General features: G+C 41.6%; 1 protein-coding gene across 4 annotated transcripts in view; it reads right to left on the reverse strand.

The window, feature by feature from the left end:
• Positions 1–14,357, reverse strand: part of ABHD3 (abhydrolase domain containing 3) — a 66,096-nt gene that overhangs the window by 16,588 nt on the left and 35,151 nt on the right. For all 4 annotated transcript variants that reach the window (XM_005653405.3, XM_021096170.1, XM_021096171.1 and 1 more), the window contains one exon: positions 10,587–10,632. In XM_005653405.3, the coding sequence (XP_005653462.2) occupies positions 10,587–10,632 (46 nt within the window). The remainder of the gene's footprint in view (positions 1–10,586; positions 10,633–14,357) is intronic.

Consider the following 14,357-nt stretch of genomic DNA (forward strand, 5'->3'; position numbering starts at 1 on the left):
CCTATCCTGGCCTGCCTGCTCCTTGCCTTCCCTATCTGTGTGAGGCTCTCTCCATTACTATGTTGCTCACCTCTATTTCTCTCTCTCTCTTTTTAAGGGCTGCACCCATGGCATATGGAAGTTCCCAGGCTAGGAGTCGAATCAGAGCTGCAGCTGCCGGCCTACACCACAGCCACAGCAATGCCGGATCTTTAACCCACTGAGCGAGGCCAGGAATTGAGTCTGCATCCTCATAGATAATAACCAGGTTCTTAACCTGCTGAGCCACAATGGGAACTCCACCTCTATCTCTAATAGTCAATAAATACTCATCCAGTTGAATGGAAACACACAGAACTGCAAGACCTGATTAGTAACTTGTATGCAAATTAGTAACCTGATATGCAAAACTCTGTGGTTCTGTCACACAATCTCTTGCTACTTGGTGGGTACCAAGAGGAAATCTCATAGGCCTTCTTTCTTCATAGGACTTAAGTCCCATTAAAGGAAGAATTCACCTAGGATACACAGCAAAGATACCAATGGGGGTGATACACTGAATTGGTAGGCCTGGCAGATATTTTCTTCAGGTTTGAAGATATAACTTTATGATGGCTTTTTGGATTAAAACATGTATTTAATTCTCACTTGCTTAGGCTACTAATACAATCAGCAGCCATCCTATTGCAGTAATCCTTGCCTTATTTCATGCTTCCAGAACAGAGGCAAAGCCACACCTAATCACTAAGGGGAGGAAGGAAGGCCTGGGAGGATTCAGCTGAGTGATAAAACTCCTTTTATTTTACTTTAATTGATTTATTTTTGGAAGCAATCATGGCATGTGAAGTTCCTGAGCCAGGGATCAAACCCAGGTCATAGCAATAACCAGAGCCACAGTAGTGACAATGCCAGGTCCTTAGCCTGCTGAGCCACCAGGGAACTCCCCAAAAACGCCTTTTAGAGTGAGATGAGGATGGGAAAGGTATTCTGGAAAAATGCATAAAATCTAAAGGATAGATAACCTTCTAGCAGATGTTTGGGCATAGATACTTTATAAGTTAAACAGAATAATTTGATGATAATTACAAACCGGGATGGTCTGAATTGTTCAACTTCAACTATGATCAGAGAGAAAGAGTAGTAATTTGTTAAATGATTTGAGAGGTTAGTTTTTCAAAAAGCAATAAAGAGAATAATGAAGTGAAATTAATTTTTAATGTTTTATACATAATATTTAAGAAGAATAAAGCATATATCTTCTGTTTATCTATGGACTACATCTAATTTATCTGTTGATCAACTTCCCAAAAAGATTCCTCTCTCTTATTTTTGCTTTTTAGGGCCACACCTTCAGTATATGGAAGTTCCCAGGCTAGGGGTCGAATCAAACCTGCAGCTGCCAGCCGACACCACAGCCACAGGAATGTAGGATCTGAGCTGCATCTGCGACCTACACCATAGCTCATGGCAACACTGGATCCTTAGCCCACTGATCGAGGTCAGGGATTGAAACCACATCCTCAAGGATGGTAGTTGGGTTCATTACCTCTGAAATTACAATGGAAAACCCCAAAAAGATTTCTCTTTATCGCGAAAGAAAATTTTCTTGTCCTGATTAGAAGTCATTTATTTTAAAATGCAAATTTCATTAAAAATTTTTTTGATCTAGAAACAAAATTCACCCTGTTAATCAGGTAGCTTGACTCTCTAGCTATTCTGGGAGCAGATTAATTTGCTAATCTGCAGCAAAAGCTATAACCCAGGACCCTTCTCTTAATGCCTGCCACACTACCAATACAGAACCAGGCCAAATCCTAAAAACATTTTAGCTTTCTGTCCAAAAAAAAAAAAAAAAAAACAACAAACAGGAAAAGGATGCAAATGTCTTTTTAAAAATAATTTACATTTCAATTTAACATTTACTTTATTGTAATGTCTTGATAATTATCAAGAGCTTAGGATATTTTATCTTACAGTCTTCCTTATAATTTACTTCCTTACAGTATTTAATGATCTGCACTCAAATATTTGATAAAATGCTGCTTAAATGAACTCTATGATTCTTCCATAGATGCAGCCTACCCCCAAAGGAATTATCCTTTTTATAATAGGACTAATTATGCTTTTTTTTTTTTTTGTCTTTTTGCTATTTCTAGGGCCACTCCTGCGGCATATGGAGGTTCCCGGGCTAGGGGTCGAATCAGAGCTGTAGCCGCCGGCCTACGCCAGAGCCACAGCAACGCAGGATCCGAGCCGCGTCTGTGACCTACACCACAGCTCATGGCAATGCCGGATCGTCAACCCACTGAGCAAGGGTAGGGACCGAACCCGCAACCTCATGGTTCCTAGTCGGATATTGTTAACCACTGCGCTACGAGGGGAACTCCCTAATTATGTTTTTAAACTGCTCTCTCTAGTGTGTTTTTTTGTTGCTGTGTTGTTTTGTTTCCCTTCCATCCACTCTCAGTCCAGTACCCAGAGAGCTGCCCAAAGCATTCTTAGGAAAATTGATCATATTTGCGGAAACTGAGTTTGTTAAATAAGAGAAAACAAAAGTATGCATATCTAAATAAAACTAGCACGTTAAGGAATCATCACTTCACCTACATTGATATAAAATGACCAAGTATCTAAATTTGCCTGATATTTGCTATTTAGAATAACCAACCACAAAACAAAGGGACCCAGGAAATCACCCGGCCAAGTCTGAGAGCAAGACAGCCTATGTGTCATGTTCCTGCCAACGTTCTAGAAGGCCGTGGCACATGCTTATGTGGTCAGGCTACACAGTGACACTGATAATGAGCACAGTTTGTGAGTGGCTTTGAGTAGGTCAGCCAGGCAGACGGGATTTCTCAGGCTAGACCCTAAGAAGCTGGGACTCCTCACCTCCTCAAAGTGGTTTTCAGTCCTTGCTGCCTATCAGACTCGCCAAGGAGCGTTAGGACAAATTATAGACACCTGACTCCACCTCAGCCCAAAGGAATCAGAATCTTTGGGGGATGGTGTCTAAGGATCAGTATTTTTTTTCTTTTTAGGGCCGCACCCCCGGCACATGGAAGTTCCCAGGCTAGTGGTCCAACTGGAGCTGCAGCTGCCAGTCTACACCACAGCCATAGCAACCCCAGATCTGAGCCACATCTGTGACCTATGTCACAGTTTGTGGCCATGCAATCCTTAATCCACTGAGTTAGGCCAGGGATCAAACCCACATCTTCAAGGACACTATGTTGGGTTCTTAACCTGCTGAGCCACAATGGGAACTCCAATCAGTATTTTTTCCAAAGCTTCCCAGGGTATTCTCCTGTGCAGCCAAGGATGAGAACCAATTATTGGAAGAGAATAAAGAAGGAGGGTGAGAGCTGAGCCAAGAGGAGACTGCAGTGACAAGAATGACAAAACTTACCTAGAGTGACTTGGGAAGAGGGAAATCTAGTTCTACTGGGATTCCCTGCAGTGCTCGGGGAAGTACTGCTAAACATCTGGCTTAAAGGAGCACCTGGCTCAGATGAAGCCTTCGAGAAATGGTGGTGAGCTATTACACTACTGTTATCATTGCACCGCAAATTCTTCTTCTTCTTCTTTTTTTTTTTTTTTTTTTTTTTTTTTTGCTTTTTAGGGCTGCGCCGGTAGCATATGGAGGTTCCTGGGCTAGGGGTCAAATCGGAGCCAAGTCTGCGATCTACACCACGGCTCACAGAAACACCAGATCGCTAACTCACTGAGTGAGGCCAGGGATCGAACCTGTAACCTCATGGTTCCTGGTCAGAGTTGTTTCTGCTGTGCCATGACAGGAACTCTGCTCCTCAAATTCTTTAATTATTTAAACATTCTTTTTCTTTTATTTTAAAATTGTGTTGTTGTTGGTTTGTTCTGTTCTATTTTTGTTTTTGTTTTTTTTTGTTTTTGGCCAAGCCCATGGCATGTTCCTGGGCCAGGGATCAAACCGGAGCCACAGCAGCAATCCCAGGCACTGCAGTGACAATGACGGCTCCTTAACCCACTGCATCACAAGAGAACTCTGAAAATTGTTGAAACAGAGAACTGTACAATCCTTTAGGTACCGACAGCTGGTGTTACTGAACTGGACCTACAAGTGTCAGGAGAAGATTCTGAAGGATTCAGTGCAGGCTCACATCTCGCTACCAACCTTCCTGGGTTGTTCTGATGGGTAGAGGGAGGAGAGAGAGGTTATTTTGGGGAGCACTGAGGAAAGGGCAGACATGGGTGGCACTCAGTGGTGTTTGGTAGGAAGACCTTCAGGCAGTACCTGAAGGTGAAAGCCTGACAACTGAACTGGGTCCTCACTGGCCCTGGACTCTGTGCCCCTTCTCCCTCAGGCCATAAACGTCCCCCACCCTTCTGAAGGCCCCCTTCAGAACTCGGGGTCCAGGAGGGGGAAGAGCCCCACCTTCCTCCTACCCCATTAGCTTCCAAGGTAAAGCTAAGGTGGAAAAACTCAGTAGGAAATGATCGGATTTCACTTGATCTGAGTCCTTAATTAACCACCCGAGGAACTGGAGATGGAGGCAAGATTACTCTTTGAAAACCCTCTTTACCTCTACCCCTCAGCTCTGCAGCCTGACTTGACTTAAAGCCAGAGCTGAACCACAAAGACATCGGACAGTCCGAGTTCCTGCCCTAAGACCACTAATCAGTTTTATGACCTCAGGCCTGTCACCCCACTTCTGCAGAGGCGTCCTCATCTATTAAACGAGGTTTTTCGGATTAGAGGATCCCTGAGGCAGAGCTACTTAAAGGGCTAGTCCAGGGTGAGATAAGGGGCTGGTGTCCGAAGGTAAATCAGCATCCTGCTCCTCTCACCACAGGGCATTTCTACGAGAAAAACATAATCAGCTCCCCTAGGCAGTGTGCCTGGAGCTGAAGTGGCTTTATATTTTCTTGCAGCCCCTCATATGGTCAGTGATTGGTGTCAGTTTGAGAAGTGGAAGTTGGCCCTCAAACCACATTTGGAGCAGCACGGCTTTAAAGTATTTTCGGGCTTCTGTTCCACTGCCACCCCCACCAGTCCCTCTCTACTTGCTGAACTGGCTCTAACTTGAACTGGAAAGTACCTGAAGGAGGCTTTTCTCTTTAACAGCTTTATGAGATATGGTTCACATACCATACAATTCACCCATTGCAGATGTACAATTCAGTGGGTTTTTTTTTTCACTATACTCAGTTGTACAAATACATATGTTTTTTTGCTTTTTAGGGCCGCCCTTGCGGCATGGAGGTTCCCAGGCTAGGGGTTGAATCAGAGCTGTTGCTGCCAGCCTACACCACAGCCACAGCAATGTCAGATCCAGGCTGAGTCTGTGACCTACACCAGAGCTCATGGCAACGCTGGATCCTCAACCCACTGAGTGAGGCCAGGGATTGAACCCGAAACCTCATGGCTACTAGTCGGATTCATTTCCGAGATGCCACAACGGGAATGCCAGAGTCGTACAACTATTATCACAATTGTAGAACATTTTCATCACCCCCAAAAGAAACCCCCTACCTTTAACAGTCACCATCCTCCCCTCACCTCTAGGCAACCACCAATCTACCTTCTTTCTATTCCCACAGATGCGTCTATTCTGAATAATTCATATAAATGAAATCATACAATATGCGATCTTTTGTTTGGCTTCCCTCACTTAGCATAGTATATTCACATTGTAGCATGTGTCAGCACTTTATTTATTTATTTATTTTTTTGTCTTTTTTGCTATTTCTTTGGGCCGCTCCTGTGGCATATGGAGGTTCCCAGGCTAGGGGTCTAATCAGAGCTGTAGCCGCCGGCCTCCGCCAGAGCCATAGCAATGCAGGATCCGAGCGGCGTCTGCAACCTACACCACAGCTCACCGCAACACCAGATCCTTAACCCACTGAGCAAGGCCAGGGATCGAACCCGCAACCTCATGGTTCCTAGTCGGATTCGTTAACCACTGCGCCACGACGGGAACTCCTATTTCTTTTTTAATGCTGAATAATATTCTGTGCCAAGGCTGTATCGTATTTTATTTGTCCATCTGTTTGCTGATAGTTATCTCGGTTTATCTTTTGGTTATTATGAGTAATGTTGCTGTAAATATGTGTGTACAAGTTATTGTATAAACATACATTTTTATTTCTTGGGTACAAACCAAGGAGTGGAACTGCTGCTGGGTCACACCACAACTCAATTTTCAGGTTTCTGAGAAACTGCCAGAGTATTTTCCAAAGTGGCTAGGAGGGGGTACTGGTTGGGCTTGGGGGTACAGAAGTCTACATGACCTTAAACAGAAAAAGAGGGACCCTTGTGTAGCTTTCAACAAACTCAGGTTTGGCAGAGTTCTTTGTAAATTATCATTCCTAAACCATGCTGTAAACATGATGGTCCACAAAGTAATCATTAATATTAGGGAGTTTGTGGAATTCCCGTTGTGGTGCCGCCAAAAAAAATCCGACTAGGAACCATGAGGTCGTGGGTTCAGTCCCTGGCCTTGCTCAGTGGGTTAAAGATCTGGCGTTGCTGTGAGCTGTGGCATAGGCCGGTGGTTTCAGCTCCTATTGGACCCCTAGCCTGGGAACCTCCATGTGCTACAGATGCAGTCCTATAAAGACAACAACAACAACACCCTGGATTCCTATCCTTGAAAACCAATCTGCAGAGAGCAAGAAAAGGCACCATCTACTTGGAGGGCCCCAAGAATTCTCGGGGGATATCTGAGGATCAGTCTACTGAGACTAGGACTCTTTCTTCCACAGGTAAGAGCTCCAGGCAGGCCAACATGCATGCTCCTCATTTTCTAGTGAGCAAGGATTTTGGCTTTCTCTCAATCCTGCAATGACTAATTGGAAATGAGGACAATATGTTGGTGGAAAGTTTCTGCTTTCTTATTCTGCTCTGCAGGAGCCACTGTAATCCTTACAAATTCTAAGTATATCACCAACATACTTCAGCAAATCTTTTACTTCTGCATTGCTTCCACTCCTAGGAGAACTCCTTAACCTAAATTCCATTTCACCTTTGCTAGCTTTTTTGGGTTAATTTCAGTCAAGCGTCAGTTTCTTCCTGTTTGATCTTTTTTTGTTTGTTTGTTTTTTGTTTTTTCCTTTTTAGGGCTGCAGCCATGGCATATGGAAGTTTCCAGGCTAGGGGTCAAATCAGAGATACAGCTGCCAGCCATGGCCATAGCCACAGCAACTCAGCCGAGCTGCCTCTATGACCTACACCACAGCTCACGGCAATGCAGAATACCCGACCCACCGAGTGAGGCCAGGGATTGAACCTGCATCCTCATGGATCCTAGTCAGGTTCATTAACTGCTGAGCCACGAAGGGAACTCTGCATCTTTTGTTCTTTTTTATGCCTACTCTAAAGTCTTACTTACTCTGGGTCTGAGCTGCATTAAATACTTTCTGGAACAAGGTGAGGTATAAATAAACATAAAGTTCCTCTAGTCTGAAACAATAATTGTCCATAGCTATAAGGCAGAAGGAAGAAGCACTGTCAAGAGGTCTAAATATCAAAGCTAGCTCTAATAACCAATACTGGCATCTCATTTTTGTGATCCACTAGGGTACATGAAGCATATATTAAATTATGATTCATTTACACCCTTTAATTTATTTTTTAGAGTAGTTATTCTAAAAGGATATAATTATCATTACACTTGGGCATTGTTCTTTCTTTTTTTTTTTTTGGCTGTCCCTTGACATATGGAGCTCCTGGGCCAGGGATCAGATCCAAGCTGCAGCTGCGAAAACACTGGATCCCTAATCCATTGTGCCGGACCTGTGATGGAACTGTCATCCCAGTGTTCCCAAGACCCTGCTGATCCCAGAGTGCCACAGTGGGAGCTACTCTTTCTTATTCTTTATTCTTTCTTAAGTTAGATTGTATTAGTGTTTATGATACAGATATTTGTACCAGTTCATCATAATTCAACCTAATGCACAAGACAACAGAGACCAAGCTAAAAGAACTCAAAGAATTCTTTAAAATTAAAAAGAAAAGGAGTTCCCTTTGTGGCGCAGTGGTTAACAAATCTGACTAGGAACCATGAGGTTGCAGATTCGATCCCTGGCCTTGCTCAGTAGGTTAAGGACTGGCATTGCTGTGAGCTGTGATGTAGGTAGCAGACGTGGCTCGGATCTGGTGTTCTGTGGCTCTGGTGTAGGCCAGCGGCCACAGCTCCAGTTAGACCCCTCGCCTGGGAACCTCCATATGCTGTGGGTGAGGCCCTAGAAAAGACAAAAAAGACCAAAAAAAAAAAAAAAGAACATAGTCAAGCACATAGTCAGCCTATCTGGGTCTGAAGCCAGGTTCTGAATTTCTTGGTGTGGGCAAATTCTTCACCTATTTGTGCCTCATTTTCTTCCATCTGGAAAGGGAGGGTGGTGGTAGTGGCTATGCTTACCTAAATCACTGGGTTGTTCCTATTTCTTGAACATTAAATATGGAAAGACGTAACTGATATATTCTTAGGACTCAATAATCATTAGATAACATTACCCATTGTTATCCCTCCACAAGTACTTGCTCTTTAATACCTTTCTCTTTATGCTGAAAGTTCTCTTATCCCCTCTGCTGGTTCCACCCACAGCCTTCAAGATCCAACTCCAATCTACCCGCCCTGTGATGTTCTCCCACCTCCTCCAGGTAGTTAGTTACAGCTCCCCTTTAAGCTCTGCAGCCTTAATAAACTTTCCTGTGGTTACACTTGGCACTGTATTATATATATCCTTATGTTTCTGACTTGCAACTTCCAAGCTCCTAAGTAGGGTCAGGATTGTGTATCATAATGTGTACATGTCTCACTCTACTGCCTTGTATGGTGCCTGATTTAACAGGCACACCACACAGCTTGGCTGAAAGAAGAGATCCTTGCCCCTCTCTTTATGGGACCGAATGGACTTTGCAGCATGTTGTGTTCTTGAGAGCCTCAGGCTATGTCTTCCTCATCTTTGTGTCCTGGAAACACATAGGAGGACACTTAGCAGACAAAGTCTGCTCAAAAATGATTTGCTTAGCCCAGAGCCACAGTGACAAATTCCAATCTTTCCCCTAAGAGCACCTACTGTCTGTCTACAAGATTTCTCAAGGGCTGGACTAAATAAGGAAATGTGAACCTTCACATCAAACTACTTATTATGAGGCCCTTCAGTAAGATCATAAACACTTTGTAACTTTAGCCTTTGAAATCGAACTGATTTTGGTTCTCTCCAAGACTTGTGCAAGCAAAGTGCAGTCACTGTAAAGCAAAGTGCAGGAACTCTTTTCCATGTACTGACTTTAGTGACATGATTATAAATTTTTACTCCCAGTATGACTCAGTCATTTATAGTCTTAATCATTATCTGTTTATGACTCAAAAAAGTTTCTAGTTTGATAGGATTGCCTTTGACCTGTTTAAGTGCTGAGGGACTAACAGCTTAAAAGCTTTGAGAAACTCCCAGTGAGGGCATTAATTCTCACTCCAACTCACAGGTTTAACTTCAGAGAGAGGGACAATTTTATAAGCGATGGAAGAACTTGAATCCTAGCAAATACTTTAGAGGTTAATGGGAAAAAAAAAAAAAAAAAAAGCTGATTCAAAGCAATCTCTTTGGAGATCCTGTTGTGGCTCAGGGGAAATGAATCTGACCAGCATTCATGAGGATGCAGGTTTGTCCCTGGCTTTGCTCAGTGGGTTAAGGATCTGGTGTTGCCGTGAGCTGTGATGTAGGTTGCAAACGTGGCTTGGATCTGGCATTGCTGTGGCTGTGGTTTGACCTCTGTCCTGGGAGGGGACCTCCATATGCCAAGAGTGCTGCCCTAAAAAGACAAAAATAAATAAATAAATAAATAATCTTTCCTTTATGTAAACTTTGGCAGGCAAATAGGCATATAACATGCAGTTCATCTGTTTCATGACAATAATAAATTTCTTAAGTAAAAAAAAGTATTACTATCCTGGTTAATTTGTTTTGTATGAGTTAATTTTTAAAGAAAATATGTTTTGCATTAAAAATAATGTAGATAAAAATCTACTGGTGCTAAAATATAGAAGTATAAAAGTTATAAAACAAAGCCTTAATTTTTATAAGATTAGAAACATATTGCATGTTAAAATTTAAATATAAGGTCTGGATGGACATAGACTAAGGAGATTCCTCTGGCTGTATAATTATGCATATTACAAGTTTCCTTTTCTTTTCTTTTTTTTTTTTTTTTTTTTTGTCTTTTGTTGTTGTTGTGTTGTTGTTGCTATTTCTTGGGCCGCTCCCGCGGCATATGGAGGTTCCCAGGCTAGGGGTTGAATCGGAGCTGTAGCCACCGGCCTACACCAGAGCCACAGCAACGCGGGATCCGAGCCGCGTCTGCAACCTACACCACAGCTCACGGCAACGCCGGATCGTTAACCCACTGAGCAAGGGCAGGGACCGAACCCGCAACCTCATGGTTCCTAGTCGGATTCGTTAACCACTGCGCCACGACGGGAACTCCTCCTTTTATTTTCTTATCTGTATTTTCCACAGTGAACTTGTATTGTTTATATAATGAGTTAAATGAAAGAATATGTTTTTGTTATAAAACTGGAAAATGATTCTTTTAAAAATTAAGCTGTTGTCAATTTAAATTTACTTACCAAGAGATTCTCCCCCGCCACTCCTCTGTTGTTAAAAACCACACATCTAAAAACCAGGAAAGTAATTTTTGTTATTTTTACACATGATTCTTACTCACAGGATAATATTAAAATCATCTTACCGACACTGTTTAGAGCATGAAAAGGTTCTTAAAATCAGTTCCAAAGACATGAGTATGTTTGACAATTTGATTTAAATGCATTAAAACACATTTCTAGTTCTCTAATTCAATATGTGAGTTCAAACTGGAAAACTGTTTATCAAAGTGATGTTAACTTTTCCTACCAAAAGCAGAATTTTTACAATTTCTTCCCTACATACATGTGTAGCCCTCCAATGAGTATTATTAAAAAAACAATTCTGAATACAAGTCAAACTTAAATGTTTTTGCCTTAAATTAAAAAAAAAAGTCCTCTACCTATTTTATTTATAACATTAATAAGTATCTATTCCTAACCTGAGAAATAGCTCTTGTTCCCTCGAGGCTCAGAGAACACGGAGACTGGAATTTTACCTCTGGTGAAAACATTACCAGTGGTAGAGCTGCAGGGAGCATGGCACCTGAATGGGAAATTGGGCTCCCACTATGGTAGTGCTTGGTGTTCAGCTGACTTAGGGGAGGAAAGACTACCTGTGTGACCTATAATCCTGTTTGCTTCTCCTGGGTCAATGGTCATACATGAGGGACTTTAAGGCAATGTTGGCTCACAGATAAGTACACAACAACAATTAGCTAACTAGTAGCAATGGTGGTTCTTTACAAAGTCATTCTGCATTGAAAAAATACTGTCAGCCATAACCCCACGTACACATTTTTGCCACTCTCAAACAAAATCCTGACTTATGTCTGCATGGGTTCTCTCTGATCTGGTGAATCTATGTTCATGTTCATTAAAATCCATTTTGCTTTTGTCTATCTACTTTTGTAATCAATCAAGGCCATTTAAGGTTCTAATTCCCTTCCTTGGTTTTCATGATTTTTTTTTTTTAGGGCCCTACCTGGTTTATGTGAAAGTTCCCAGGCTAGGGACAGAATCAGAGCTGCAGCTGCTGGCCACAACCACAGCAATGTCAGCTACAGGCCGTGTCTGTGACCTACACCACAGCTCACGGCAACGATCCTTAACCCACTGAGTGAGGCCAGGGATCAAACTTGTATCCTCATGGGTATTAGCTGGGTTCTTAACCCACTGAGCCACAATAGGAACTCCTTCATGATAGATTTAATGTAGAAGAAATAAATACAAAAAGCCTATAATTAAGAATATATGTGGGGCATTCCCTGGTGGTACAGTGGGTTAAGGATCCAGCATTGTCACTGCTATGGCTTGGGCTATTGCTATGGCAAAGGTTTAATCCCTAGCCCAGGAACTTCAACCATGCCATGGGTACATCAAAAAAAAAAAAAAAAAAAAAGGAATATATGTGACAATTTTATATGTTCTTGAATTCCCTTCTTTCAGGGCACTGCTGATTGCTGTATGGGTTCTAAGCATGCATGAACTAACTGACTACCTTAGTGAACATTCATGAGTGGGACTCTCCTCTCAGGGGATTTAGATTTCAATTCAGGATGTTTTTGCAAAGGAGTTCTTTTTTGCATCTGAAAAGTCATACAGGAAGTTTTATTAGGCCCAGCTGAAAAAAGAAAAATGTTTTAAATGTTTAAAATCTCAGAAATCTGATTTGGAAAAATGCTAGAAATATTACATTTATTGACTAATCAAAGATCTTAAATATATTATGAAAACATGCAGGAAACTTGGAGTAGGATCACTGAGTCCTTAATTTTCTCTTGCTAAAAGAATGGCAAGACAGACAGCCACTTTGTGTTTACTTGCATAAGCCCCTAGGTAACATGGCTAGAGTTAATTGTGACCTTGAACCGGGAGGCTTCCCGTCATTCAGAAAAGAACCCCTTTCAGCACACACTAAGTAAGGATAAAAATGGCTTCTGGGGCAAGGTATCTTCATGTGACTGCCCCTGAGAGAACCAGTGAGGGGAAAGAAAAAGATGATCTGCAAAGTCAGGAAAAAGCAGCCTATACACCTGGGATTTTCTTTCAAACTGCAGACTGGGATATTTGGACTTTCCTTTAGGCAACTTAAGAAAAGTGGATCACAACTCTAGTACCTCTTGCTAGAGGAGTAATTGGACTGACCTCTCCATTGCCTTTGTTCCTGACAATGTTCAATCAGCAGCTGTCACCACTGTATACACTTCTAACCTCGGGAATGAGGCAGAGTGATAAGGGAGGATGAGGGAGAAAGCAGCTAAGGAGGAAGGTAGAAGGAGTCTGCTGGGTCCCTTTCTCCTACTCCAGTTGGTGACAAGCAACTAGCAGCTTTCGTTTAACCCCTTTCCCACCCTGACCATTATCAGGGGATACTTTACACTTTTCATATAAAACTAAAAGAATGGCTCTGAAACAACTACTATTCCTGAGATATTTACTAAGCCCCTGTTAACTTTATAACAACTCTCTCCAAATAATTTTTTACAATTTCTCCCAAGCAAATTTTTTTTTTTTTTTTTTGGCCTGTGGCATGTGGAAGTTCCCAGGCCAGGGATTGGATCTGAGCCATAACAGCGATTTGAGCCACAGCAGTGACAACAGTGGATCCTTAACCCACTAAGTCACCAGAGAGCTCCTCTCCCAGATGATTTTAAAGGGTGTGTATATGAGGGAAAGTGTTGTGTAAAACTTATTTTTCCTACATATTTAACTATTTAAATTTTCTTCTCAAAACAGGGGAAATATAAAGAGAAGAAATACTAAATAAATTCTTGTGTTACGAAATTTCTATAACAGAACATGTTAACTAGGAAAGCAGGTGCCTTTTACTTCATGAAGGTTAAATAAGAGGTAGAGAGCTACCCACAGCACAGGATTTCTCAACCTTGGGCACTACAGACATTTCCGATCAAACACTTCTTTGTAGTAGGGCTGCTGAGAACCACTTATTTGATAAGGATTTTTAGGGGATTTTATCAGACAAATTTAAATAGTTTCCAGGTTTAGAATTCCACATGTCTTTAAGTCTATGAAAGGAAATAATAATCAGCAAAGGGTGGAGTGAGAGGAATATTTAGAGATCACTTTGCTGATTTCAGATAATAATAACAGATACTACTTAGTGTTTTCTATGTGCCAGATCATCTTCAAGGCAATTCATATGAATATCAATATTGGAATGGCTCATTCATTCAGAAATTTATTAAACAAACCAGTTACTAAATTAAAAACTGAGTTAGAGCTTGTAGGAGAAAAAAAAAAAATATATATATATATAAAGTTCCTGTCCTCAAGAACCTAACTAGGTTGAAAGGAAATGCATCATATTTTCAGTTCAGTGACCACAACAAAAGTGATGTCATGAGGCAGCATATATTTCAATGTTCAATGAGTGGTATAGATAATAGAGCCCTATGAGCTCAGGATGGTTAAAATCAGTAAGCAAAGGATTCATGAAAACAGCAGAGAGATCTTATGCCGAGACTCAGAAAATGGTAGACTTCAGCAGAAGGAAAATGTGGGATATAAAATGGGTTGAAGGGAGCATGTGAGCAAAGATATAAGGTAGAAATGTATAAAAGTTCCTGAGGGATGTGAAATTAGATCATATCAGCTGAAACTAGTAGTTAGAATCCTACTAATGTGAAAATTCTATCATTAGTAGGATAATGATAGAAAATAAAGATGGAAAAATAGGTTAGGATCAAAATAAGCCTAGGGTTCAGAATGCCAGGTTAAGAAAAGATGACAAGG

Source organism: Sus scrofa, chromosome 6 (assembly GCF_000003025.6).
Source record: "Sus scrofa isolate TJ Tabasco breed Duroc chromosome 6, Sscrofa11.1, whole genome shotgun sequence".
Lineage (NCBI taxonomy): Eukaryota > Metazoa > Chordata > Mammalia > Artiodactyla > Suidae > Sus > Sus scrofa.